Source organism: Amphibalanus amphitrite, unplaced genomic scaffold (assembly GCF_019059575.1).
Source record: "Amphibalanus amphitrite isolate SeventyFive unplaced genomic scaffold, NRLGWU_Aamphi_draft 000588F_arrow, whole genome shotgun sequence".
Lineage (NCBI taxonomy): Eukaryota > Metazoa > Arthropoda > Thecostraca > Balanomorpha > Balanidae > Amphibalanus > Amphibalanus amphitrite.
In genome coordinates this window covers 126097-153161 of record NW_024882082.1, presented here as the reverse complement: position 1 = coordinate 153161, position 27065 = coordinate 126097, and the positions used below count along the sequence as shown (strand labels likewise).

At 51.2% G+C, this 27065-nt stretch overlaps 2 protein-coding genes across 6 annotated transcripts in view; one reads left to right on the top strand and one right to left on the bottom strand.

The window, feature by feature from the left end:
• The window catches only part of LOC122394379, a 37461-nt gene extending 12698 nt beyond the window's left edge, over window positions 1-24763 (top strand). The window contains exons 1-7 of one of the 5 annotated variants that reach the window (XM_043391232.1): window positions 143-242; window positions 1247-1374; window positions 12489-12586; window positions 12963-14113; window positions 14785-14961; window positions 16845-16988; window positions 23797-24763. In XM_043391232.1, coding sequence (XP_043247167.1) covers window positions 1373-1374; window positions 12489-12586; window positions 12963-14113; window positions 14785-14961; window positions 16845-16988; window positions 23797-24036 — 1812 coding nt within the window. In that variant the 5' untranslated portion in view covers window positions 143-242; window positions 1247-1372 and the 3' untranslated portion in view covers window positions 24037-24763. Of the gene's footprint in view, window positions 1-142; window positions 243-1246; window positions 1375-6525; window positions 6966-12488; window positions 12587-12962; window positions 14114-14784; window positions 14962-16844; window positions 16989-23796 lie in introns of those variants that run through there. The other 4 variants (XM_043391231.1, XM_043391235.1, XM_043391233.1 and 1 more) reach the window with 4 other exon arrangements.
• An 81-nt stretch (window positions 24764-24844) lies between these two features.
• LOC122394378 (mucin-5AC-like) overlaps window positions 24845-27065 on the bottom strand; it is a 51424-nt gene continuing 49203 nt past the window's right edge. The window contains exons 7-8 of the mRNA XM_043391230.1: window positions 26612-26791; window positions 24845-25630 (exon numbers count right to left, since the gene is read on the bottom strand). Coding sequence (XP_043247165.1) covers window positions 25481-25630; window positions 26612-26791 — 330 coding nt within the window. The 3' untranslated portion in view covers window positions 24845-25480. The remainder of the gene's footprint in view (window positions 25631-26611; window positions 26792-27065) is intronic.

Sequence of the window (27065 nt, the reverse complement as noted above, 5' to 3'; positions counted from 1 at the left end):
CCATGTCGATTCGTCGCCTCCGCCAGGCGGCGCCTGGCCCAAAGTCGAGCCGCCGACGGCCATCTGCGAATCGACCCGCCCGGTACTTGACCTGTATTCGTGCATGCACGTGGAGCGCGGAGGCGGTGCCGGCGGAGTCGTCAGTCGATACAGACAGGCGGTGCCCGGTGGACGTTTTTTTCGGGCTGTGACGCCGTGTGACGCCGTGTCGTTGCGGCCGTGACGGTGTCGACATCACGCAGGTGTGTCACGTGAGGTGATCAGCACTCCCAGGTGTGCTACGTGACGTGTTTAGCTCCCAGGTGTGTGTCAGCCACTGCGCAGTCCCGGCTCTGGCAGTGTGTGCGTGTCAGGGCTGCTTAGGAAGGTCGATACATTAGCGCATTCCAGTGTATGGAGTTGGCGCAGGAACGGTCGAAGGTGGGAAGAACGGGGGTAGAATGCGTGAGTATGCAACCCGTTATTCTCAGCCGCGATATCAATTGCAGTGATCTCAGTTGTCATCACTTGGGCGCAAAATGACCTTAGCAGTCGGCGCGCCCTAAAGCCCCAATCAACAAACAAGTTGTCATCACTCAGTCTCGTACCTACAATGCCACGCGTTAGTCTATTTTTAATGCTATGCGGTACAGTCTATTTTCAGGCGCCGTCCGTGCTGCCATCTACCGGGGGAATGGTGAACTAATTAGCACTTCCGTATTGTAAATAGCGTTATTCATCGATTACCATTGTTATAGGCTGTTAATTAGATGAAATAATTATTATCTTCTACCACCAAGCAGTCACCTGCGTTAATGTCCACCCTATTCATTTGTTATGTCCGGTATGTGACGCTCAATGAAAGCACATTGATTGTTGCATTGAATTAGAGCTAGACGGTATGCGTGCTGCTGTGCAGCGCAGACGGCAGAGCTTTAGTTACATATCAATACTTATGTGATATGTCAGTCACTAATAGACAAATGAAGCACATGTGATTGGTTGCACGCATACGGGCTAATAGTAATTTCATGTCGGTATTGAGCAAATGTTATATATGCTCACATTATTGTTATATAGCTACCGGTGGCTACCCTTCCCGTTCGCTAATTGGCAACTGCCGCTTCTTTGTTATGCCTCACATGTATGTGGGTCATACTCGAATTATCGTTATGCCTGCCATCATGTCGTAAACAAGCGCCACCGTATGATCAGCACTTGTCACGTGTCAGGCACCATCAGTAGCACTCGTTTCTTACCTTTTCAGCCTCGGGTCGGGCCAGAAGGTCAAGCCGCGACTGACCTGGGGTCACGGGTCACCGTCGGCGTCGTCGAACCACGATCATCGGCGACAGCATCGTCCCAGCAGCCTCTCCAGTCGCCCAACGGAACCATGTGAGTTCGATCGCGTATGGAGGGAGGGGGCGGGGGACTCTGAGGTTGGCCAACTTGGGTCACCGGAAGAGCCGGGCTTCTATCTGTAAGGTAGCATAACAAGCGATGGAAGCGGCTGGAAATCCGCCGAGAAGTTGCTGAAAACAAACGGTTAATTCCTCCTGTTCTTATTAATAAATCTTGAATATTTGCGAAAAAAACATACTCAACTCAGGCCCAATTATTTTCATTAAAGGGACCCTCCCACCTTCAAAAAAGTTAATGAATTGGCATGAAAGTGATGTCGCTCGGTTCAGAAAGAGCAAAAACGAATATCTACCAAATTTCATCGAAAAATATTCACCGGTTTTCAAGATATTAGACTTTTACTTTTGTTTACTTTTTGGGATCTCCGCTTTTCCTAGCGACTTTATTTGAAAGTGCGGCATTTGTTGCGCGCAAAGCAGCATATACCACCGCGTGCTACAAAACGTTTTAGTCAAACATTTAACGGACGTTTGAAAGGGCCTGATGACGTCATCAGATTCCCGTAATGGTTAAGAGATAGGGACCACGCTGGTCCCACCCTGCAAGTAAAGGGAAGAAATTTCTTGAACACCATAAAGCTGCGGGGGTTGCGACCAGGATAAATGGTGGTTTCTGAGCCTGGCCGCAAACTTGGCTATCTCAACTCAAAACTAATGTTAAGGTGGGAGGGTCCCTTTAAGACCACACTTTTTGGAGAAATGACGTTAATGTTTAGCTTCTTTATCTCATTCATCAGTGACCAGCGTTGTTTTGTCTATCTGTATTGATATTTTTACCGTCTTCTGTCCGTGTGTTTTTGTCAGTCTCTGTATGTATATATTTGAAAGATGTATGTGGTATATGTTGTCAAACAGTATCGTGTTTTGCTCGAACCGATCGACTGCTGCTGGCCACATTGGCAGCCGGCCATGTAACCCAAGGTCAGCTGGGCGTGCAGAGTGGCGTCCCCATATGGTCTGCCTGCACGGCCGGGACGTCAGCGGGCGGTGCGGTCACTGCTGGGGGGACGACCCACGTCACTGCCGCCCTCCATCCCGACCCTGCCGCCCTCCAGCCCGACCCTGACGGTACCCGGTCGGCACGAATATGGAAACATTTTAAATGGAAACATGTGGGTTATTGAAACGTCATAGGCTGGTTGAGCTGGCTTCCACCTTTGCTTAAAGGGAATTGGCCTTAACGCAGCCTTTTTTTTAACTTCAAGAGGGCTAAAGGAAAATAACCACAGAAAGTATAAAAATGGTTCAACTACATTCGATGCCTTTTAAAAGGTCACATATCAGGTCCAGGTCAGGTCAAATCTTAGGTTTGGGAATATTTTATCAGTGTGTGACTCATGTTTTATGAACCGTTTTCTTAGGAGATATGATAGATATGTTTCATTTACTATTGCAACAACATCTAGCTTATTTAACGTTTATCTCAGATAAGCGAACACATTAGGTTATTTACATTGGTTAAAACTAGGCACAATTATCATTCTGTGCGATCTGCTCTTTTTCATGGCTTCTTATAATTTACATGCTATTTTGTTAATGTTAAGGATGTCTATTTTTAATCGTTCTAAATGGCCTCGAAAGTTCATAAATTATATTTAGAAATGGCATCCTGCAAATTGCTGACGATTTTTTACGCTTGAGTATCATCACCACATCGGGCTGCTGTAGTCCAATAACGCTTACTATCCCTAGTCAGGAGCACAGATTTTGCCGAGTATACCAGTCTGCCGCCCTACTGCGGGCTCCGGGCCGGCGGGCGGGTAGCAGAACAGTCCCCTTATCAGCTGGCTGCAGCCGTATAATGACCAAACGCAAATGGGCCCAATACGGCGGCCTGCCAGAGGCAAGGCCAGAGGCAAGGCCGCCGTATTGGGCATATTGCCAATAGCTCTCTAGCTAGCATCGGCCATCCGCACTTTTGCTGCATAAGTACGTGGTGGAACGATTTGGGATAAAAAGACAGCAGACGTTTGATGGATTCTTCTAGTATCCATTTTACACAACTACATTGCATCACGACGAGCTGCGAAACGTCTCAATGCGGAGCTGTAGTTTAAAGTGCGCACGGTGCCCCGATTTATCAGATGCTGTTATCAGACAATTGGTAGAGACTGCAGAGACTCAGTTATCAGACGTACCCAGACGTCGCGCTGCTGTATAGCTGATCGGTGGCTACGCGTTTAGACTGAAGGGAGGAACACAATGTAAATATCGCATTTTTTCATAATGCCACCTATATTCGGATCAATGTCACACATAACATATCACTCGATGTGTTTAACTGAGGCAAATACGTCGCTACTTAAATTAATTTTAAGTATAAATGCAGTGAATGACAACCAAGGTTAAAGGGACACTCCCACCTTAACATTAGTTTTGAGTTGAGATAGCCAAATTGGTGGCCATGGCCTGCAAATACCGGTTTGGGCACTCACAACATCGACAAATGCTTTAATTCGGAGATATGGAATTTCAAACTTGCAGTTTTCGGATTCTAAGGGGCTAGTGCATTGGTATGCCCCCTTAGAATTTGTGACGTCAGCGGAGATCTAACGATTTTTAAATCTTTTACTAAAACGTTTGGTAGCACGCGGTGGTATATGATGCTTTGCGCGCAACAAATGCCGCACTTTCAAATAAAGTCGCTAGGAACAGCGGAGATCCCAAAAAGTAAACAAAAGTAAAAGTCTAATATCTTGAAAACCGGTGAATATTTTTCGATGAAATTTGGTAGATATTCGTTTTCGCTCTTTCTGAACCGAGCGACATCACTTTCGTGCCAATTCATTAACTTTTTTGAAGGTGGGAGGGTCCCTTTAAGTTGGTATGCCATGAAACATATCACCATTAACTCTGAGGCTAGGTCAACGATTGAGTGTGGTTTTTAGCAAACGCCTTTGGCAAATAGGGCCTACCTATTGTCGGAGAACCACGATTTTGGTGCAGCATCGTCGAATTTTCTATTTCCAGCCGCGTCCAAAATTATGTTTTTGTTAGAAAAGATCGATTTGGGTGTAAGGCCTTCGTTCAAGACGGTTGGCCCGAATCCGCCCAGGTCAGGAAATTTATCGATCAAGGTCGTGTTGCACTTCATAGTCGACACGGCTGATTCGGGGTTCATTATGTAGTGTCTTTCCATCTCGCTACGGCAATTGATGATCTCGATGACGATAAGGGATAGCTGATGAGCTCACCGTTACGAGATGCAGCCAAGGGCAAGTAGTACGGTACGGAAGGGCCCAATCTTACCAATGCCGTAAATATGATTTGGCAGCACTGACCAGAGTTTACGGCACTGATATCAATGATATCCCTTTTAGTTACACCCAGCTAATCTTGTCCAATGATTTTGATAGCGAGAATGATTCTGAATGTTGCCCGAACGAATGAATAAATGAATGTTGAATAGTTTGAATGTTACCAAATGCCGTGAATGCGCATTCACGGCATTTGGTAAGATTGGGCCCTGGGAGTCATCAGGAACATCTGTGACCCTAGGGCCAAATGTCCGACGAGGGTTAGCTGTTAGGTAGGCTCCTATAGGTATTCAAGACCTCATAGGCGCGGGAGCCGGGGGGGCAGTGGGGGCAGCTTGCCCCCCCCCAACTCTGGGGCCGTGGGGGCGGTGCCCCCACAGCTTTGAGACGGAATACCACTCTTTTTTTGCAAATGTTTTCTTTTTTTGTTGAAAAAGCCGAGGGGTGAAAAATAAGTGGCCTAAAACCGGTGAGAAAACTAGATTTGGGGGTACCCTAGGTTAATCTCTATTACGGTGTGCCCCCCCAGTCGAAGAGTAGTTCCCGCGCCCCTGCAAGACCTGCTGTATACGTTTAGGCATAGCTTCGACCTGAACCGCAGAACCGTGAATGTCCAAAGATTGCCTTGCCTTCAGAAACGCATTGCCTTCAGAGGTAAAATTGATAGGGGAGGAAAGAAGGTGCCAGGTGGCTCTAGGTAAATCCGGGCGAGTCCTTTATTAGGCCTTATTGCCGCCTTGGTGATTGATGCTCGGTTGACTCCGTCACTCCAGGGCAGGGCTGCGGAGTCGATGGATTTTAGGGTGACTCCGACTTCGACTCCGACTTCTGCTTCAAAAATCGACTCCGACTCCAACTCCAACTCCGACTCCGAACGGTACTATTAAAATCCATATCATATTCATACCTATATTGAAGTTCATAATGGAGATGTTTTTAGGTTGCCTGAAACGATCCATTATCAGTAGCGGCGGAACACCTTCAATTAAAGGGGGGGGGGGGGGGGCACTGCCGACTTTTGGTCCCATTCTTTCCATGCAACGCCCATAGGGCTAATGTTAAAATGCCAAAATCAAAGGGGGGCACGGTGCCCCGGTGCCCTCCCCGTTCCGCCGCCTATGTCCATTATGCGTTCCAACTCCAAGGCTTTGCGTTGCAAATATGCATCAAAAATAACATGCAGAATTAAAAAAACATGTTCTGGGGAATTCACCGTCTTCTGCTTCTTTCGCTGAAAACGTTCGTCCAAAACAGCAAAATAACCTTTTTTCGACAAGATGCAGGCGAACAGTGTCGTCAATCGAACAGGTGCAGTGCATGACGTTGAGGTATGCAACGTTAACGCCGCTCTGACTCCGACTCCGACTCCGACTCCGGGCAGAATTGTCGACTCCGATCGACTTCAACTCCGACTACGACTCCGACTCCACACAGGCCTGCTCCAGGTTATACCAAAGCTGTGGAAGTTCTGCCGAATGGTATCAGCCATGAACCGTGTAGCGGGCTAATTATAAGGGCTCAGTGTCGTGTGCAAAGCCATATTTACCTAGGCAGGGGACCAGGGGTGGAGATCTGTCAAAATGTCAGGGGGGAGGGGGGGTCCAGGCCGGGCAAATGAAGGCGGGCTGGATGCAGTACCATTGACTTACATAGCAGTAATTCGTTTTCAGGGAGGGGGGGGGGGTCTTGACCCCCCCCGAGATATCCACCTCTCACTCTGTATATAGGGTCGTGCTCGTGTGCATTTTTCAAGTCTATCCGAGTTGTAGGTTGGTCTAGTCTGGTCTTAATCTCGGCGGAATGTGGGCTGAATCTAGGCTAAATATTAGGCTTCTTTTATTGTCGTAAGACACAGGTAAACTTTGACCGACATAAGCCGTCTTTACGAGTTGCGAGCTATCTGCAAAACGTGTGCAAAACGTAACTCTTCAGTCTTCATAGTGCGCTGACAACTATCACGTGCAAGTACTGGTACTTGTTGCTATGTGGTGGACCGGAACTTCAGATAGATTGTCCAACTCTATGAAAGCTGCGACGCATTTGGCGCAGTGGAAAGTGGCGCTTTAGAAAGCGGGCGGCGGCCTCGCCCTTGTGTGTGAAAGAATAGGTCGATTTTTCGGCATTTAGATCTCTCTGGGATATTTTACATGATTTAAAGGTTTAAGGAAAGGGCCTTCTTGTGTAGGGTCATATCGGTTTTACTTTTTTGTTTCTTATCAGCACACGGAGGGCCGAAGATGTGGAACGCGTAGTCCGACGTCAACGTGGACCAGTGATAATTCTATTACCTATTGCAGGAAAAGGTAAGGTAAGCGATGATTCAAGTAAAAAAGTGAATGATAAGTGCTAAAATATAATTATAGTGAACACATGGTCCTGGTTCTGCATTAAGTTTTTTTAGCATTTTCAGTTTGCTGTGTTGTTGACTGACTCGTGCATCATGTTGGGTGTTGTGTCTATGGAAGCTGCATGCTGAAGGTCATTGAAACTTGGAAGCATGAAAGATAAACATCAGGTGCTAGCATTGCAAAATGAAAAGTAAAAATTTTTTGTTGCTTGCCAGAGTACCAAAGAGGTACCTATTATAGTTTTTTTTTCAAGAGGACTCTGGCTCAGAGTATGTTTTTCGAATAAGCACGTGCTATAGCCAGCAAAAAGGGTAAAAGCTGAACCAGAGAAAATTGAACGCCGACTGCTTTTAATATGTGATTTCTTCCTGATAATTTCCATATGTGCGTAGTGCGTACTGCATTTTGGAACTAGATCTTAGAACAGTGGTGATGTCATGCTGTCAAAGTTGTATTGTAATGTAACGTATAACTACCATGGATGGAACCTTTTACTCGATTATAACCTCAGCAATAGTGTAAAATGAAGTTTCACCCAAATTTGTTGACATTTTGTCCCATCATATGGACATTTTGGTGCCTGTTGCCACCAGTGACGTCATCATAGTATGCTCATTTTTAAGACACAATTTCCAGGTACCTACCGTGCACAAGTTGAAATAGATTATTTTTTTCAGTAAGAAATTCTTGCCCAGCCAGACACTGAAGCTGCCAAAACTCATGTGAGAGCTTCGATAATCTTGGAGCCAGCGTCCTTTTGATAAAAAACTATAGTAAAATTCTAGTAGGTCAAAGTATTTGTGAAACAATTGATAAACAGTTGCAATTATGATTGCTCACATTTCAGAACTTAATCTGCATCAAGTTACAAGTGCATATCAGGTTGGGGAGGAATTAATAGGAAACTAAAACTGGATGTGGTGCATTTTAGTTAGTAATTTGTACCATGAAGATATTTTACCCTGACCCATCTTTGATATTGCTGTTACTGACATAGGGACCTATGCTGCTAATCAGATGTTTTGTTAAATTTTAGGTTTCTATGCAATAAATAACTTTCTGGTGTCCTGTTTCACAGTCACAGACTGTTTGATACCTAGTTATTTATGTTTCCGGTTATTAGCTGCTAGTGCCATTGAACTTTCAGTTTTCATGGAAGTATCAACAAACTTGGATGTGCACAATTAAATTTGTTAAGTTTCCATGGAAACTGGGAAGCAACAGCGCTATTAGGGGGCTAGCAGAGTGCATTGTAGCAGGGTCCTAATCTCCTAGCTTGCTGAATATGCCGATCATATCTTGACATCAAATGTGTGATAGTGGAGGGAAGTAACTCGACCTCCTCCTGTGTTGAATGCAGGTGCATTGTATTGGAAATGCATAGGATATCAGACATGGTTCAGGTTGAGTCATTCCATACTTGGTTTCTGGCAGGTTTTGGGACCTATGGGCTATGAATTGTGAGTATACTGACTTAAAGGGACCCTCCCACCTTAACATTAGTTTTGAGTTGAGATAGCCAAGTTTGCGGCCAGGCTCAGAAACCACCATTTATCCTGGTCGCAACCCCCGCAGCTTGATGGTGTTCAAGAAATTTCTTCCCTTTACTTGCAGGGTGGGACCAGCGTGGTCCCTATCTCTTAACCATTACGGGAATCTGATGACGTCATCAGGCTTTCGAACGTCCGTTAAATGTTTGACTAAAACGTTTTGTAGCACGCGGTGGTATATGCTGCTTTGCGCGCAACAAATGCCGCACTTTCAAATATGTAAAGTCGCTAGGAACAGCGGAGATCCCAAAAAGTAAACAAAAGTAAAAGTCTAATATCTTGAAAACCGGTGAATATTTTTCGATGAAATTTGGTAGATATTCGTTTTTGCTCTTTCTGAACCGAGCGACATCACTTTCATGCCAATTTATCAACTTTTTTGAAGGTGGGAGGGTCCCTTTAACCCTAATCTTTTTATGTTTTTCTTCATAACTTTTGATCCATTCATGATGATAAATCCTAGAATGTCACATCCCAGTATGTAGTCACAGTTGGACCAAGTTTCCTTTTTACCTCCTTGCTTCTCACTTTCTGAAGAATGATTGCTCCTTTCACAGTTCAACCTTTCCTAATCATTACATATTCATGCTGTCTCAGGAAGCTCCAATGCACCTTTCTTTTCCTGAAGACACACCTGCTGAGATTCTGGGAAATCTCTTTCTCACTGCCTCTTTTTGTAAGTTTTATTTTTTTTCGTTCTTATACCCTTATGTATCCTTAACCCTATTCCTGGCGGGGGGGGGGGGGGGCTCAGGAGCCCCCCCTGAGGTTTTTTGGTTATTTCTCCCAAACGCGTTGAGCTAGGAAGCTCAAATTTTCTGACTTTTCCTAAAAGGCTTCTACGCAACATGTCTGAAAATTTTGAGTTGATCTGACCTCAGGTCAGGTCACCAGAGGCGGTTTGGTGACCCTACCTCAGAAAAGTTTGCAATCACGCCAGAGCTAGAGTTTTTGACCGATCAATTTCTTCTCTTCAGGCTTTAGTTAGGGTACCAGTATGTGCAATTTGTATATCTCGGAATTTTGATATCGGTGACCTAAGGTCAGGTCAGTTTCGCGACCTCCCCATTATAAGTCAATGGGGGAAAAATCAACTCCCTGTTTTTACCACTAAAACGGGTCGGAATAGCCCCATATACCATACATGACTTCATATACGATCAACCTTCACTACCTTGAGGTCTGTTTTGCTGTTGGGCAGCTGTGAGGTCATGTGACGTCATCAAAGGTCACCAAAGGTTTTTGGCCAATAACTCCGTACAGGAACAAGATACAGACGCGTGGATGGTCTCATTGTGTTCAGCTCGTCAAGACGCATCGAATGATATACATGATGACCTCGAGGTCACGTGACCTGAGGTCAACCTTTGACCTTGACCTTGCGAGGTCAACATATATATCATTCGATGCGGATTGACGAGAGGATCACGATGATGCCCTTAGTTTGTTCCTATCTTGACTAATTCGAAAGTTATTCGAGAAAAACTCTCTCCATATCTAGCGCCGCCATTTTGACTTTTTCGACCCCTGTGACGTCATCTTTGACCTGACCTGAAAATGACCTTAGTAAAAATTGTAGATCTTGACCGTGCGTATCCGATGCCGTTTACCGTTTGTCGCTATCTTGCTTCGTTCTCGAGATCTCAGGGGGGGGGGGCGAATCGGCCCCCCCCCGCCAGTTTCTTGTCCCGGCGGAGCACGCCAGGAATAGGGTTAAGCATGCTTCAGCCTTTGTAACCGTTTTTCACACAGCCTTGCTCTAATGTCAAAAATTACATTAAAGATCTTCTTGTGAATTATTGGTACTTTATGAATGAAGTAATTATCAGTTGAAGTGATATTTTTAACCCCTTTATGTGCACCTTTAACGAAAACCTTTGGGCTACTGCTTGAGTGAAGAACAGGATATGATAAATTCTAGCAGTGTGATGTCTTTTTTTTGACACAATGCATACTGGGAATATTGAGTTGAAAGTTAATATTTTTGGCAGAAAAGGTTCAAACACTGGATGCACACTAGCATTTCACAGTGAGTGCCTAACTGGGTCAAAATACATTGCAATCAATTCAACCATTTTTACTTTTTTAATTGCTTATTTCTGAAAACAACTATGACAGTAATGTCAGCAGGAGGACACTGTTCTCCTGGAAAGAAAAAGTTCACCAAGAGATTAAGGTACTGATATTGGGCTCTGGATTGTAAATTTCCAGATATAGGTTTGTCATTTAGCAATGCTGAGAAATTGTCATGAATGGAGCAAATATGTTACCAGTGGCACATGGCGTGTGCATGCGAGCACATTTTTACTGTTTCTGGAGAACATCTGTCGATTGGATACTGGATAGTGGATACTGTTATGTAGGTAGGTACTCATTACTCATGTCCACAATGTTTACTGCTGCTGCTTTGCCGCAAGTGACAGCTATGTTTGAGAAACCTCTCTCATCTGTAAGTTATGAACACAACAGTCAAGTTGCCTTGGCTGTCCGTAATCAATTTTCAGAGAGGTTCTTCACATTATCAATTATGCTGACCACACTGCTTTCGCAACATGTTGACCACATGGCATCTGAAACCATGTATGCACAGTTGACAGTTGACACCCTCATACTTGCACCACACGATCAAGCTGTATTTGTCAAGATTGCCCAATTCGTCACCAACATCGCTACACTTATTATTTTCCTTGTTTTTGGTGGATCAGAATGCATGCCTTTTGTGCCCAACTGTTGCTATACGCTCAAAATTTGACATCATGCCCTCAGCCTACCTCTTGGCTTGTATGAGCCCGAGCCCCGACATCAATCTCTTAAAACACATCTTATGAAGGGGTTCATCACATACTTGTTATAAACATAATTTCAAGGTCGAATACCAAAGGCTGTCCAGGTCCTGAACTTTCTTAAATCAAATACTAGTGTGGTGGACACTTCTTGGCTTTCATCACCAAACGATGAGATCCTAAAACATCTAGTAACCTAGCAGGCTACACACTTTGCATTCACCACCAAACATAAACATCACTTTTTTTTCTTCAAATGATACCCCCCACGCTGGAGCTCCGTCCGATTCGCGAGTTCACTAGCGGTCCCGGAAGTGGAGCCGGAAGTGGGTCTGGCGTGCCGCTCTTCCTGTCCCGCGCGGCGTGTCGCTGTCACGTGGGTCGTGCGCGGCGGCCGCCAGCGGATCGTCACCGGCTGGCAGCGGTGCCGGCGGTGTGTCTGTGACTCAGACGCCGACCCCCGGCTATGTGGTGTGTTGTCGTCCCCGGTCCCCACTGTGCTGTATCCCTGGGAGGGTGGGATGACGTGCGTGGTGGAAGGCAACGTGTGTGGGTGGTTCGAGCGTGCGTGCGTGCGTTTGTGTATGGTCTAATGTATTAGCGTGATGGGCGATGATTGTGATGCAGTTTGGGCTGTGCTGGTGCTGTGTTTAGTGTGTTACCGGAAGGTGTGTGAATCGTGCAGATGGTTTTTGCAAAGTGTGAATTGGTTGACGATGGTGGTCAAATATGGCTAGTGCTGGTTGTGCAGTAGTAAATAAGGAGAGTCACTCTGGCGGATGAAACTCAAAAGTGTCATAACTATTCGCGCCAAGTATTGGGCATGCTGTTGAGTGTTGACCTACGCTCGTCATCTCCGCTGCGACTGTTATCCGGCACTCGGGCTATCAGATTATCACTTATCTGGCACTCGGGTTATCCGCTTTTGTCCCTGCAATCTGGTGTGTGGGCTATCTGGTGTTGATATTGGTTGTAGGTGAACAATCATTGCATTCAGGCAAGTTGGCCAGTATTATATTGGTCTGTGTTGTGGCTTGGTCTGGTTATTGCTACTGGATTAAGCTGATTCGACCTTGGCCTTGACCTTGAAGTGCGCGTGTGTGCTCGCTTTCAAAACATCATATTTTTACCGTCTGTGTCACCCCTGCAGGTTTTCTGAGAAGGAGTCGGTAGGGGGTCTGCACCTGACCTCCACCAGGATCATCATGGACGCTCAGAAGGAGCTACGAACAAATGGCTGCGGCCGAGGTAAGTGCTGGTGCCAACAGCATGCTTTGATACCCATCTTCAAGGCCTTGGCCCATAGTAAACCGCTTCTTTCATAAAACTGCCATTCTAGAACCGTTTTTTTGTCAATGCATGATGCAGTGGACTATTCATTCAAGCCTGTGGTAAGTGCTTTTACACTACACCACATACTGAGACATCACTGATTTTCTGTCGTGCTAAGCCAGCTGGCAGCAGGTGTTTGTTCTCGTTTGCTGTGTAAGTTAGGTGGCCAGACTGCATTTTTGGACGGCTGCTATGTGTGCCGACAGTCTAAGCATGTTTGTTTCAGCCCTTCATCAAATCGACACCTGTATATGCATGATGTACTGACTATCTGTTTATGTTTGTGTTACAGACCAAGTGGACCGGATGGCTGTAGGCGACGTTTCCCAGAGGCTGATGCAGGAGACGCACACCCTGAAAACGGCCATCAAGAGCTCGGAGGTGGTGAAGCAGGCTGTGCGGATGCTGTCTGAGGACGAGCGCACCCCGCAGAAGCGACCCTCCTACGTCGGCATCTCGTGCAGCGTCAGCGGCTACAGCCACCTGAGTCGGTACGGCGCGCTCTCCCACTCGCGCGACAGTTCTCCGGCGCGCGGCCTCCGCTCGCTCAGCCGCGACTCGTCGCCGCCCGGCGGCGCTGGCGGCAGTCCGGCGCCGCTGGCCGATGGCGCCACCGTCCCCAGTCCCAGCCGCGTCAGTCTGATCAAACAGCAGCTCAGAGAGGGCGGCCGGCTGACGGACGAGCGCGGCCGCGACGGCCACAGACCGGCCCACCGCGCCGACCAGATCCGTAGCGTCAGCGTGGACCGCGGCTACCTGCGCCGCTACCGGACCGAGATGGCCAGCCTCCTGAACGGCGACTCCTCGCCGCCGGTCAGCGCTAGCACGCGGGCGCCGCGGCTGGACGCGAAGAACCGCTCGCCGAGCGCCACCACGCCGGAGCAGCCGGCCGGGCCGCGGTCCGGTGACACGACACGCGCCGGCACTGAACGCAGCGCCACCGCCAGTGTGTCGCGGTCGTTCGTGCAGGCACGCATCGAGCGCCTGTACGGGCCCGGCGCGCTGTGCTCCGGGTTCCGGCGCAACATGAACCTGAACCGCTCGCTGCCGAGCCGGCCGACGCCGGGGGCCGGCGACTCGTCTCCGGCCGCCCCGTCGGCGTCGGGCCGTCCGGCGCCGCTGCAGCTGACGGTGGACACGGGCTCGGCGGCGGACCGGTCGGCGGCGCCGGCCAGTCCCGGCCTGCCCGTGTTCAGACACCTGCGGCCCGAGTTCCGGCAGCAGCTGGCCGTGAAGCCGGGCCGCGGCGGCCGGGCCGACCGGGAGCGGCCGCTGCCGCCGCCGGCCGACACCTCCCCCACGCTGACGGCCGTGCCACCCATCACGGCCGCCGACCCGCCGCTCATCAGCGACACGGCGCCCGTCTCGCTCGGCGGCTCCGAGGTCGAGCCGGCGCCCCAGCTGGACGGCGAGGAGGAGAAGCCCGGACACCGCTTCATCAAGGTGGGTGGCGGGACTGCCGACCGGCCTCCGTGGTCGGACCTGGGCGAGAAGGGAAGTGTGGCTTGGAGAGGAGTGGCTGAACTTGCCGGTAGTCCTTGGGCACTGGCCTGATGCGGACAGATGATAGGCGAAATGTACCCCAGGCGCGGGTTGGGGTATTCGTTGAAAGCCACAAGGGGATAGACGTCAGGCTCGTTTGTCATATGGCTAAATGGTGCCTCGTTTGTGGCGCAGGATCAGTGTCTTTGTGACAGAGACAGAGTAATTTCGTTGATTGTTTTACGGATTATGGAAGTCGTTTGTTCTGTAGTGCCAGGGAAGCTTAGTGGACATGCGCTCAGGCCTTGACTGAAGTGATCCTGGGTGGCTTTGCCCTGGGGTTTGTGTTCTACTCATAGCCATTTGACAAAATTGATTATATCGCGGCTGATTTTCTGTATTCATCACACACGATTGAATTGCTTTTACCATCGGCCATTGGCCTCATTGACGTGTTTTTCGCGTTTTTTCTTGTTTGTTTCGGTTTAAAATTGGCCTGAACCTAGTTGACCTCTCAGGTGACTTTGGAGCTGCAGCACGATGCCAATTGTGAACCTCCCCCCCCCGAGTGTTTGATATTTTACCAGCTGCTGTGGCTAGACTAACGTGCCGTGACCTTCGACTGTCCACAGATTTTGGACGCGGAAACGACGCGTATATTGGCACTGGCAACCAAAGCCGAGAACGACCTGAACTCGCAAACACTGACGCCCGAGATCGAGGGCAAAGTGCGCGCCGCCAAGGGCAAGGCCAACCTGCTGATCGCGCAAAAGTTCCAGCAGTTCCGCGGACTCTGCGAGAAAAACATAGTCAGTACCCTTGGTATGGTTAGGGAGTTACTCGTCATAAAATCGTTTTCAACGAAATCGTTAAAACGATTTTATAATGATTCTAGAAAAACGATTTACGGAAGTTCATTGCTTTATTTACTTTTTCAGCCTGTCTAGTTTCACTAGCATGTTGCTGATGCTGAAGTGTCATTTCAGCAGCTGAACTTCGGCTGTTGCTGTGGGCTCATGACGGCTCATGACACCCCCAGTTATGTCCGCTTAGCACTGTTACCATGCAGCTCTAGGAAAAGCCTAGGTTTCCCCGTTGGAATATGCTACGCTGCTAGGATAAGTTTTCTTAGAATATGCCACGGCTGATTATCGCCTGGTGAGCGCAGCAGCGTAATTGAACAGATCTCTGGCGTCTGTTCGCGTTCGCTGGAGCCGCGGCCGGGATCCACGGTGCTGAGTGGTCAGCAGTAGAACGTGGAAAGAGGCAAGAGAAGGAAGCTGACTGAGGTAGACTTCTTCGACACTGTAAAAAGTGGAGTTTTACGGAATCATCTTAACATATTAGCATTCCTTTCCCGAGCTCTCGGAGCCACTTGGCGTATATGTGACTGATTTGTCTGTGAGCCGTGGCGTGCCTTCCAAATTATGCCTCACTCGCGAGGCGCCATACCTCCGCGGTACTCCCCTTCAGAGCGCCGACTTACTTCGTGCTGATGGCTCGGACGGCTGCCGGCGGGACATCCCCGACTTAAGCGGACCCCTCTCCGCCTCCGGCGGCGGCTGCCGATTGTTCGAGATCGTTGGACAGCGTTGGTCGGAATGAAACTGCGCGTGACGATTGACGATACGACTCCCAGTGTCACTGGATTCCATTCACTGGCCACGGTCAGCGACTTTTGGTGCTCTGCTCGTTGATGTTGGTGGGGATTGCCAGAACAGTCGCACTCGGACGAGTTCTGCAGATGTGCCTGGCTCGCGGCACTAGCCGTTTCTGATACTGACTCCCAGTCAGCCATCCAGCTTGGTGGACCTGGGTGCCGATGTGTCTCATTACGCCCCTTCACCACTGCGCAGTCAGTCTTGTGACGGTCACCCCGTACGGGTCGAACTGGCTGGTTCCGATCGGAGTGAGTCTGCGGGATAACAGTGTTGACAAGAAGAGCAGCAACACTCCTGCAGCCGAGGCTTTTTGTCTTGCTGCCTTCATGTTAGCCTCTAGCCACTCGCGCTGTTTAACTAGCGTCTTTTCCGTCGCTAAATGCTGGGCTGTGCGTCGATGGCTATCGCAATATGGGACCTCCAGACCCCAACTCATTATGACCATCGCCATCGCTCTAGGATGAACGCCGGTCGGTCCTCACCACTTGACCTGGACGCACTTGCAATACCATTTCCGCTGTGGCGGCCGGCCGTCCTGTCCGCCGCGACTCGTTACTATTGGGTGGTTCGTATTGACTGACGGACCACGGCGCTCTCCGGTCAACCGGCCGTGAGCAAACAGGCGGTCAGCACACAGCCGAGCTACGACGAGCTGGCAGAATTGAGCTGGCTGTGGCGAACTGGCAGCATTGAGTCGAGTGTGACGGGCTGGCAGTGACCGAGCCTGCGGCATTTAGCCGGACGGCTCTGGGGAGAGGGGAGCGTAGCCAGCCTCCGGTATAACACTTGAGAAATACAGCTGTTCTGATCTGTGCTTTATTCTAGCAATGTGTTTTGGTAGACGGGTAAGCTCATGCCGTACAATGTATTATGTTTTGGTTTTAGTGTGTGTAATTTGAATGGAGTCTGTTACTTTTGAACCTCATTGTGCTTGGTTTGACATATTTTTTGTTCCTCTACGCCGAAACCAGTCATCGCTGATGCATCCATCCGGCCACACCTAACGCTGTTATCTGCGTGTCGTTCCACAGAAGGCGCCGGCCGACGACCCGTTCCCGACAACCGGCGACGACCTGCAGGGCTTCTGGGACATGGTGCTGATCCAGGTGCACCACATCGACGCCATGATGGCTGAGCTGGACGCCATCCGAGCCAACAACTGGCGGCTGCCTGAGGTAAGCACGTCAGACCCGAACGATACGAAGGGAGGGACCGATCCTGGCGACTGCCAGAGGTGGACACGCCACACCTGACGTGCAACGTGTGTGGGTAATACGAGGGACTGAGGGACCTAGCAGCTGTAGGAGAGCACACCAGACCCGAACTACACAGAGCACTCATGGAATGAGGGACTTTTAGCGGCGGACACTGAGAACAGCACATCAGTCGCCGGTGCGTAGAAAATGTGGATGCGATACTGGCTGTCGTGCCCATTCAAAGAGACCCATAAAGCAGCCTGTTCGTCCAGGAATCGTTCAGCTATTCGTGACTCGCAGATTTGGGAATAGCAGTTTTTGAACGGTAGTGGACTGGTGGTTTAACCCGTCAGTCGGTCGCTTTCGGTTCGAGTCAGATAACTTTCCGGTCGTATCCACCCCTGTTGGCTATGGTGAGCAGTTAGGGCCTCCATTTGGCGGCCGCGCTCAGAGCTGGGGAGCCGACTCATTTGTGTTGTTCCAAGCGGAAGTCGCCGGCTGTTTGTTGGCTCCGTTGTGCCACGACAGCAAGTCGGCTTAGTCTGGTTGTGTAGTTCAGGGAAGCGTGCTTAATCGGATGATGCATGCGATTCTACGAATTCGTTAGGCTGTTTTCAGTTCAAGGAAACGGCTGTTTGTTTCTGTGCATCAGAGGCAATCCGTTTTACGGTGCTCAATTCCACCTTACATTTCTTATTTCTCACTTTTCGATTGCGCAAAATGGCCTGCATTTGCAGTGCATTCGAAAACCCACGCCGTCACGCTATCCGCTGCTGACAACCTCAATAATATGGCTCGATGTGAAATTACTTCGCTCTCCTGTCATACCGATGTCGGCGTGGTCCGCTGTCGTCTTCCGGCAATTTCGTGAAGCCGTTGGTCAGCGTTATGTGCTACTTTACTTGTCACCGCCGAGGTGTTAACTGAAGTCTTGTGGCTCGACTGAACGGCGTTGTCGCTGGCAAAAGCTGCTTACATGTCACGTTGAACATGGCCGCCATCGCCTAGTTGGTACTCTGGGTGCTGTTCAATGGTTGTCCTCACTATCCTATGTAAGTCCTGCTTATCGTTCAGGCTGTCATGGGGCGTGTATTGTGACTTAAACTCTGTTGACGGGATTGGGTAAATGTTGAAATGTTCTGGGAATCTCCACTCGAACCCCAGTCGAGCGTGTCTCCACGGTCGCTGAACCTGGTACCTTAATCCTTAGAGCGGTATCGGCTGTTTTGCTGGCACGGATGAAGCGGGCTTATGAGCTGCTTGAACGTTGGCTGCAGAGTTCTTGGAACTTATTATGAGGTGTTACCGGCCGTCCTCGCTGTACTTGCCCGCTGTTAGATCGGATCAGTGCGCAGTATGGCCGGCGCTTAGTGCTCGGAGCTCAGTATTTAACTACGAAATATTACCAAATAGTTACATTAGTTATTAGATCGGTATATGAGCAGCATGTCAGGACAGTTTTCTGTTATATAAGTGTTGAGCGCAGAGCGCTGCCGTCTCCGCTCACCTTTGTGTGGGAGTAGCTGAACGAGCTGAGCGCTGCTGGCGTATCCGCTCAGCTGTGTGCCGTTCGCGCTGCGCCGCTCCGCCACTTCCGCCCCGCCGCCCGCCTCCGGGCAGCAGCGGCAATGCGCCCCGGGCGCTCGTTCGCTCCGGCGGCTGTCGCTCGGTGAAAAGACTTCGCTGATTGCTCTCAGGGCGCGCTGCCGATCGAGGCGCCGGTGGTCGTCGGGCGCCGGCCGCTGCTCGATAGTGGCGCCGTCACCTGCCAGTCTCGGTCTCCGTCTTGGTTCCGGTCCCGGCTGTGTGCGTGCCGGTCGCCGCGGGGGACCGAGAGATTGGCTGCCCCCCGACGGGTGCTGGAGTGAGGACGGGCGTCGACCGGATGTCCATGTCGGCGTGATGAGGTGCGCGGCATGGCCGGTCTTACCCGGCGTGAGCTCTCCTCCCCCGATGTGATCGCTGCTTCTCGGTGAATTCCCTGCCCGGTACTATTTCCTCCTACGTATGCTGTACGATATGCGGTTGTATGATCTGATCCTTTCCTCTATATGCGACCTTTCCTGCATCATGTAATTTTCTCACCTATCTTCCGATCCTCTTCCTCGTGTACTATCTGCTCCCTCACCTTACGATCCCATTTCCTACCTTACGAATCGCTCCTCTCCCCATTCGGGCTGGACCCAGCCGAGCCGCCTCCCCACCCCGGCTTGCGGTCGGGGCGAGCTGAGCGGTTTCGCCTGTCGCCTCCGTCCCGGCGGGTCGGCGGCCAGGGCTCTGTGGCAGACTGATGGTCGCACCACGCGGCATCTGTCTTCATTGTGGTCAACGGCCGGCACGGGACGACGGCGCGACGGAGGGAAAGAGTCCGTCCCCCTGAGTGGACGGCGGAGCAGAGATCAAAATGGCGCAGTGGGTTGTAGAGAGTCTGCGGTCTTATGGGGGAACGGCGAAGGATTTAGCACAGCTTTTAAGTTAATGACACTGTAAAGAGTTTGTCAAGCTGCTATTTTATTGCTTTTTTCTTCATGTCGATGCCATTGGGTCATTCTCTGTCAGGTCGTATCATTTTGCCATTTTCTGGGCACCCAATTACCGCCAACGCTGCTCCGCTGCAGTCTGTCATTATATTTTCTCTATCCTTCTCAACGTTTTGCAATCTCGGCCCATTATCTGGCCCCATATTTTGTCAGCCGGTATCTCCAGCTGCCGCTCAAGTTGCAGTCTCTGTTCCTGTCCTTCCTCCTAGCCATCCCCCTGCTCCCCGCCGTCCCCACCCGGCCTCTGACCCCGCCTTTCCTCCAGCTCAATCGCAGCGCTCGACCCGCATCAATATGGACGCAGCGACAGAGCGCATCATTGTCAGTCACGCCGCGCCCGCCGACAAACGCTCGCACACCGATCGGTCTGTGTGGCCGCCACATGCAGCGAGGGTCCGCGGCGCGCGTGGGCGGTGCTGGTCCGGAGTTCCGTCAGGTCTGGCCACGTCCTGGTCGGGCTGTGAATACTGACCGGCGGCCCCCCCCCCCCGCCCCCCAGTCGGCCGTGGCCGGCCGGGAGCTGTTTTTGCGCAGTAATTGGTCGGAGTCTCTCCCTATATCCTAACTAGCCGCGCCGACGACGGGCGGCTCCCGGGGGACCGACCGAACACGGATGTCCGGCAGCCGACGGGACTGACGGGAACTCCGTGGAAAGAGGGTGCCACCTTAGAACTGATACTAGATGGATAGTTTATTTAGTGGTTGTTGGTGTTTAATAGGCGTCCCATGCCTCACTTTGGAAGTATCTGACTCCCGATAGTAATGGGATGAGCTTGCGTCGCTCCGTCACTCAATCAGCTTCATTGCTCCAACAAAAGACTAATGAGGATGGTATGCTGTTGGTGGGAGCAGACATAACCTTTTGAAGTCAGTGGGTGGGACGGATTCTGTCCGGCTATGTCGTATGCTGACTTTGTTTTATGGATTCTACTGACAACCTGGAATTCCGCGATCAGACGACAAAGGTCAGAGTTTGCGCAGCAAGTTCTGCTTAGCGCGAGTTCGGGGGTGGGGTCTTTCCGCCCATTCAGGACAAACTAAGTTTATTATAGGCGAGCCCGTACACACTTATCTTCTCAAATCTTGATGTGAAGTAGCTGCTACTACTACTGAAATGGCAGCGATGGTGCTGACACTAGCTTGCTGGCCACCAATTCAACCATTGCGACTAAATTTCTAAGAATTAAATAGATCACTGTTCACAGAAATCATGTAAATTACGTATGCCCATAAGCCCAGGATGTCTACGGTCTAGACGCAGCGATGATAGTTTTTTCCCTGTAGTTGCATCTCGAAGAGCTTAAAAGTCTCTGAACATGACCTAATGGCGAATGGCGATATTGTTAGCCTTCAGACGAATAGATTGTCAGTGATCGGCTTTGTCGCGAACTATGGCGGGCTTTTATTCCTTTGGCAGGAGTTTTTAGCGCGACCGTTATTTTTCCTGTGACATAAGGAGTTTGTTGAGTTACGAGTTGTAAGCTTATGTATTTGGTGCATTATTTTTCATGGTCAAGTGTGGATTCGGAGGCTACGGAAATGCAAGTTCCTTCAACAATTCAATTTCATCGGTATGGTTGCGCTTCGAGCTGTTTTGAATTATAAAAGGCAATCAAGTCTGTTTCAACGGACTTCCTATTTGTGGTTTATGACAAGTGTTTGTCAGACGACGAATTGGATCATCCAAAGCTTATTGCTTACCATGTCCTCGTCTGCTGTGATAAACTATGTTCCACTGAAAGCGCTGTGAATCCGCACCGTCTCCCTCACTCAGCCTCTCCCTCCCATTCCCTCCCCGGGTTCCGTCTCGATGTCACCGCTACCACCCATTACAAGATGCCTGCCACGCCCTGCGTCCATCACATGCTGTTCGTGCCCCGTTCGGCCTGTAGCCGCGCCTGGTGTCGCTTTTTGCCGACCCGGTCGGGATGACGCGCTCTGTTTGCCGATGATTAGCGGACACCGCGTGTGATGCTGATGTGTTTGCCGCCGGGGTCTGATAGGACGGCGGCCGTGCGCGGTGCCGTGATCGGGCTTCTATCGGTCGTGCGCTGGACGGGAAGGGGACGGGTGCCGCTGTGATCTATATGCTGCGCCGCGTGATCGGATCGACGGGCCGTGCTCTGTGAGGGGATTCGATGGACTTCTAAAAGAGCTTGACCAGCAATTGGGTGTCCATCGATCACGCAATATCGAAACTGCGAAACTAGCAACTACTCCAGTCTGTTTCTGCGATCTTTAGAACTTTTGATGGCTTCAGACTAGTCTGCTGGTTGTCTATTGTCCGCTCAAAACATTTTGTTTGTCACTGTCAGACTGGTCATACGATTTGTTAGTGCCCGCTTTGATAGTTCCTGACAGTAGGACGATGAACTCTTTCAGTCGGAGCGTCCCGGTTTTCTGCAACATCTCTGCTTTCACCCGGCGGTATTTCACTGGACGCTGCTACCACGCTGCTATCGCATTTCGCGAGCTGACGTCACACTTGTGGTAGTGTTGGAGCAATGGGCTTGTTGATGTCTCCACGGAAACCTAATTTGACACGTGGAATAGCAGTGTGCTGCTATCATCTGTGAAACACCACCCACGGGCCACGAGTCACACCAGTTCACTGTAACCTCCCTGATTTTACGGGTCACACAGAGTCTATGTAGCATTCATGACTTCACCGATGTAATACCGGGGCTTTATTGCCCCTAAATTACGGGGAGGGTCTTACACCATGTTCTGGAATCTGGATTGACTGGGTCTCTGTAGCATCCATGAATAGATCAGGATCATGTCGAATTTGTCGATTCTGTCACCTCCCAGAGTTGACCTGAAATAGACCGGGGCTTCACGGCGGAGCGCTGCAGTGCGCTGCGCGCGTCGGCTCGTTGGGTTTCCATGGCAATATCAACAAACTTCACTCTGACGCTAAGCTATGACGTCATCGCAAAACGCTGGCGCGCCGCGGCGTTAGCGCCAGTAGCACGCTAGCAGTATTCGCACTCAAACCTCTGTTCTCTTTGTACTTTGTTCTTTAGGACCTCTGTTCCAAACGCGATTCATCATAAGCTAACGGATCGCACGCAACGTTATTCGATTGACGTCAGGGGTACGCATTAACTCCTAGCGCGCTGCAGCGCGCGACGTCGGGCGGTGAAATAGGGCCCCGGCCTCCGCATCCCCCTAAGTTGGCCCGGGTCGCACCAGATCCCCAGTGTATCTGACGTCTGGTGATCGGTCACAGCGAGAGAGGGCGGCTGACGCTGTCTGGCCGCTGTTTTGCGCCGCTCTGAAAGAGCCTGACTCCAGAACGCCCATCTGTCAATCCTAACGATCACATTGTGAATTATAGCAGACTCGTTCAATGTGGCTGCCGGTCATCAGGCCGTTTTTCCACCGCTGGTAGACTTTAAACGAGGACATCAGCAGTGGGGAAGTGGTGGTTGGTATTCTATGTATAAGGAGGCTGTCCTACCTCCCAATGATTAGGACCGACTCGTCCCTGGGCCGGTGCCAATAGATCGGAACTGAGCGGCGCAGCAGGGTCGCGTAATGAGTGTGCATGTCCCCGCGGACGGACTCAGAGGCGGACCAGTCGCCGGGATTGGGTGGGGTCGGGTGTCGGCGGGCTGGGCTGTGTCCGGCCGCGGCCAGGCCGGCTCGCTGGAGCTGAGAGTGGAGCCGGGTGGCGGAATTAGGGGCTGGAGTAGTCGATCGAGATATGGTGTTTGCCAGATGTGTGGTTGGCGGTCGATACTCGAATGCTCGCATGAGTCGTCATAGACTCATAAGTGTAAGAGTTTATATTTTTATTTTGGGTTAGTTTGATGGGTGGGACTCCGTTCCCAGTGCAGTGAGTTGCCGCTTTGCATTGTGTAGAGGAAAGGGGCGATTGGTGCAGTTGAAGAAGCTGCCACAAGGTGGCCGCTACGGCGGTGTGGTTGGCTCCAGTGCCGCTAGGTGCCGCTGGTATCAATGTGTGATCGCCGTTCCCGTGTTGTCTTCTGACAAATATCCGCTCGTGACCATTTGGACCAGGGTGTATAGAATGAAATTTGGCCAACTGCTGGTAGGTCTCCATCCTCCCCCGTGCCGAACGCGGCTGTTTGCCTTTTCACAGCGCAGTTGAGTGTGGATCTCACGTTATTGTGGCAAAATTATCCAAAAGGGGTGATTGAAGGGTTATATAACACACTGTGATGGATTTCTATGTGACTTTTGTCTCGGCCTGCGCTGACTGTTGTTTTGTTGTGCCCCAGGTGTCACCGCCGCGAGAGTCATCACAGAGCGCCAGCAGCACGCCCAACAGCAAAGCGTCCAACGGCTCGCGGCGTTCGGCGCCCTCCGACCCGGCCAAGGCGGAGGCGGCGCGCGCCCGCTCCGCCGCCCGCAAGAAGATGATGGAACAGCGCCGCCGGCTCATCGAACAGAAGCGGCGCGACGCCAAGGCCAACGGCGACTCGGGAGACGTCGAGATCTTCGTGGCCGACGACAAGTGAGGGCCGGAGGCGGCGGCGGTCTGGCCATGTGATAGCTGTGTTCCCGGACGGCCGGAGACGCCGTCCAGTGGCGCGGCGCCACTCCAGACGCTCCCATCGCCTCACTGTGCGCGACGGAGACAGGACTTTCACTCGATCAATTCCAGATGACAGAGACACAAGCGTGCACTGTAGAAATTGACATTGTGTGTTGATCGTCGTGTTTAATTCTATCTACTAATATGTACAGACCCAAGACAGGTGGTTGCTGGAGACGTTTTGTGTGCGAGGATCTTTATGGTGCTGCGTGGCTCCAATAGCTATGGCCGTGAACGTATTGGGCGTATGAGTTTTAATTTATTACCTTGATGACCAGGTGTTGGAGCTACGTTTGCGCCTATTGCTGCGGGCTCTGTCCCAGGCTGGCGGCTCGCCGATCGGGGCTGGGTTGGAGGGGGAGGGGGTACCGGCATCTAACGGTCGGGGGGCGGGGGGGGGGGGGCAGGCGTCGCCGTCAGGTTGTCAGCTGAGAGAGAAGCCCGTTGTGCCCGGGCCCGTTGCGCCGCCTCGGCCCCGGCGACTGACGTATATACCGCCAGCTGCGCTGTTTTGGACTGTGTTGCCAATCAGTCCGGTTGAGTCGTGCTTTTGACACGCCCCGCATGCAGTGGTTAGATATTTACGTAGGATATATTTTGCTACCATGTTTTCTCTGTCTTGAATAAATGAATTACTTTAACGGACAACAGTAGTGACGTTTTTATGTTTAGACCGTTCACCGTGGATATGCGCACTTTTCTCCACACACAAACGACTATAAAACAGGACATTCTTTACACCATATTTATTTATTTATCTCTATGTAGTCACGCACAGATCAGTGAGCGGTCTGGGAAATGGAGGGTCTGATCCGATCCGGCACGATCCGGCGTGGTCAAAGGCATACGGGGGGGGGGGGGGGGGATTTCGCGGACTCAGGTGGGCTGCGCGACAGTGGCGGGTGCCCCCACTCGCCGTCGGTCGGTCGCACACTGTCCCGTCGGTGACTGCGGCAGTGTCCTCGATCTGCCAGGGTGAGAGGTCACTCGGCTGACCAGACTGTGCGGGTCGGGCTCAGGTCACTCGGCTGACCCGACTGCGCGGGTCAATCTCAGGTCACTCGGCTGACCCAACTGCGCGGATCAATCTCAGGTCACTTGGCTGACCCGACCCGCAGCGGCGCGCAGCTCGGCCAATGCCATCGTCCATCTAGCGCCGTCATAAATGTCTCGTTCAGGTGCACCTGACTCACTTACTCACTCGGTCTGTGGCGTCGCTCGGCGTCGCCCCAGACTGTCTCGCTCCCGTGAAAGACGCCTCTGTCGCAGTTCGCACGCCACACGCAGTCTCTCGCCTCTCCTCTGTCTCTCACTCCCGCCTCTTTCCCACTCGCACGCGCGCTCGCTTAGCGTCCAAAAGGCGGCACTCAGAAATCATCGGGATCGTCGTCGAAGTTTTCGATCTTGTTGCGACTCCAGCCGGCGGCCGAGCCGTGCGCGCCCGAGTAGTCGCTGCGCCAGCTGTCGTAGATGTTGTAGTTCTTGGTGTCGTCATTCCGGGCGCGGCTGGCCGAGCGCTGTAACGCAGACAGAATGGGATGTTGTTTTAGGTGAAGGCGGATTAACATTGGCGAAGTCAGGCACAAGTTGGCGAAGTCAAGGTTGAATGAGCTCATACTTTGACAGACGGTATGGGTTATTTGAAAGCTATTTCAATCGCAAACTGTAACTTATGAAATCTGGTGACATTTAGGTACCTAAAACTCCCGAATTCCTCCCGACTTGTCTGATAAATTACATTCAATAACGCACTATGAGGTGGACCGATAGACACCTGATCTGCACATTTATGCTATATCGGTCCTATGCTGACGTCAAACGCCATTGGCCGGTAAATTGAAGGAAGGCGTTCTTTCATTCAGACTGAGTGCCCAGAGGGAGTTGGGCTCCCAGGAAGACGGTTGAAGGAGCCCCATTAGCCGGGCACGTGCTTCCCGACGGCGTTTGATGACATTCCACCAACGAGCCGCATGCAAATGTGCCGATTTCAAACGGATGGGCCGGACTGAGGATCCTTCACTAAGGCTCGGCGCGTGGGTTTGACGACTGTCATCACGGTCGGCCGGCCGCTGTTAAACCGTGCCGTGCCCCCTGTGCCCTACCCCTGTGCCATGTCCCTTGTGCCCTGCCCCTGTTAGCCGTGCCGTTCCCAATGTGCCTTGCTCCTATGCCCTGCCCCTGTGTCCTGCCCCGGCTATGTGGCGTGATTTCCTCTTGTGCCATATGTCCAATGCCATAGGCGGCGGAACGGGGAGGGCACCGGGGCAGCGTGCCCCCTTTGATTTTGTCATCTTAACATTAGCCCTATGGGCGTTGCATGGAAAGAATGGGGACCAAAAGCCGACAGTGCCCCCTCCCCCCACTCAATTGAAGGTGTTCCGCCGCCACTGTCCAATGACCCTTCCCCGTCCCCTCCCCCCCCCCCTGTGCTGTGCCGACCCACTGCGCCTATCTCATGTGTCCTGCTCCCTATCCCGTTGCTTTGCCCTGCCACTCACCAGCCGCCGGTCGTAGGTAACTTTCTCGTTGTTCCACGCGTCATCCGGATCGTAGACGTCCTCCACCCCGTAGTTGTCGACGCCGGCCATGTGACTCTTGTCGAGCTCATTGAGCATGTCAGCCGTCAGAGGCACGGTGGTGCGAGGTGCCCGGGCACGCCGCTTTCGACGGTTCCACATCTGCAATGGAGAATGGACGCATTAGTTGTGTGAGAGAAATAGTGGGAGAGAAAGAGAGAGAAAGAGAAAGAAAAAGAGAGAGAAAGAGAGAAAGAGAGAGAGAAAGAGAGAGAGAAAGAGAGAGAGAGAGAGAGAGAGAGAGAGAGAGAGAGAGAGAGAGAGAGAGAGAGAGAGAGGGAGAGGAGGTGACTGAATGCGGCGTTAAATTGGACATCGGATGTCGCTTAGCTGCTCAGTGCTCAATCAGCAACCTATAAACCCATAAGGCTCACCC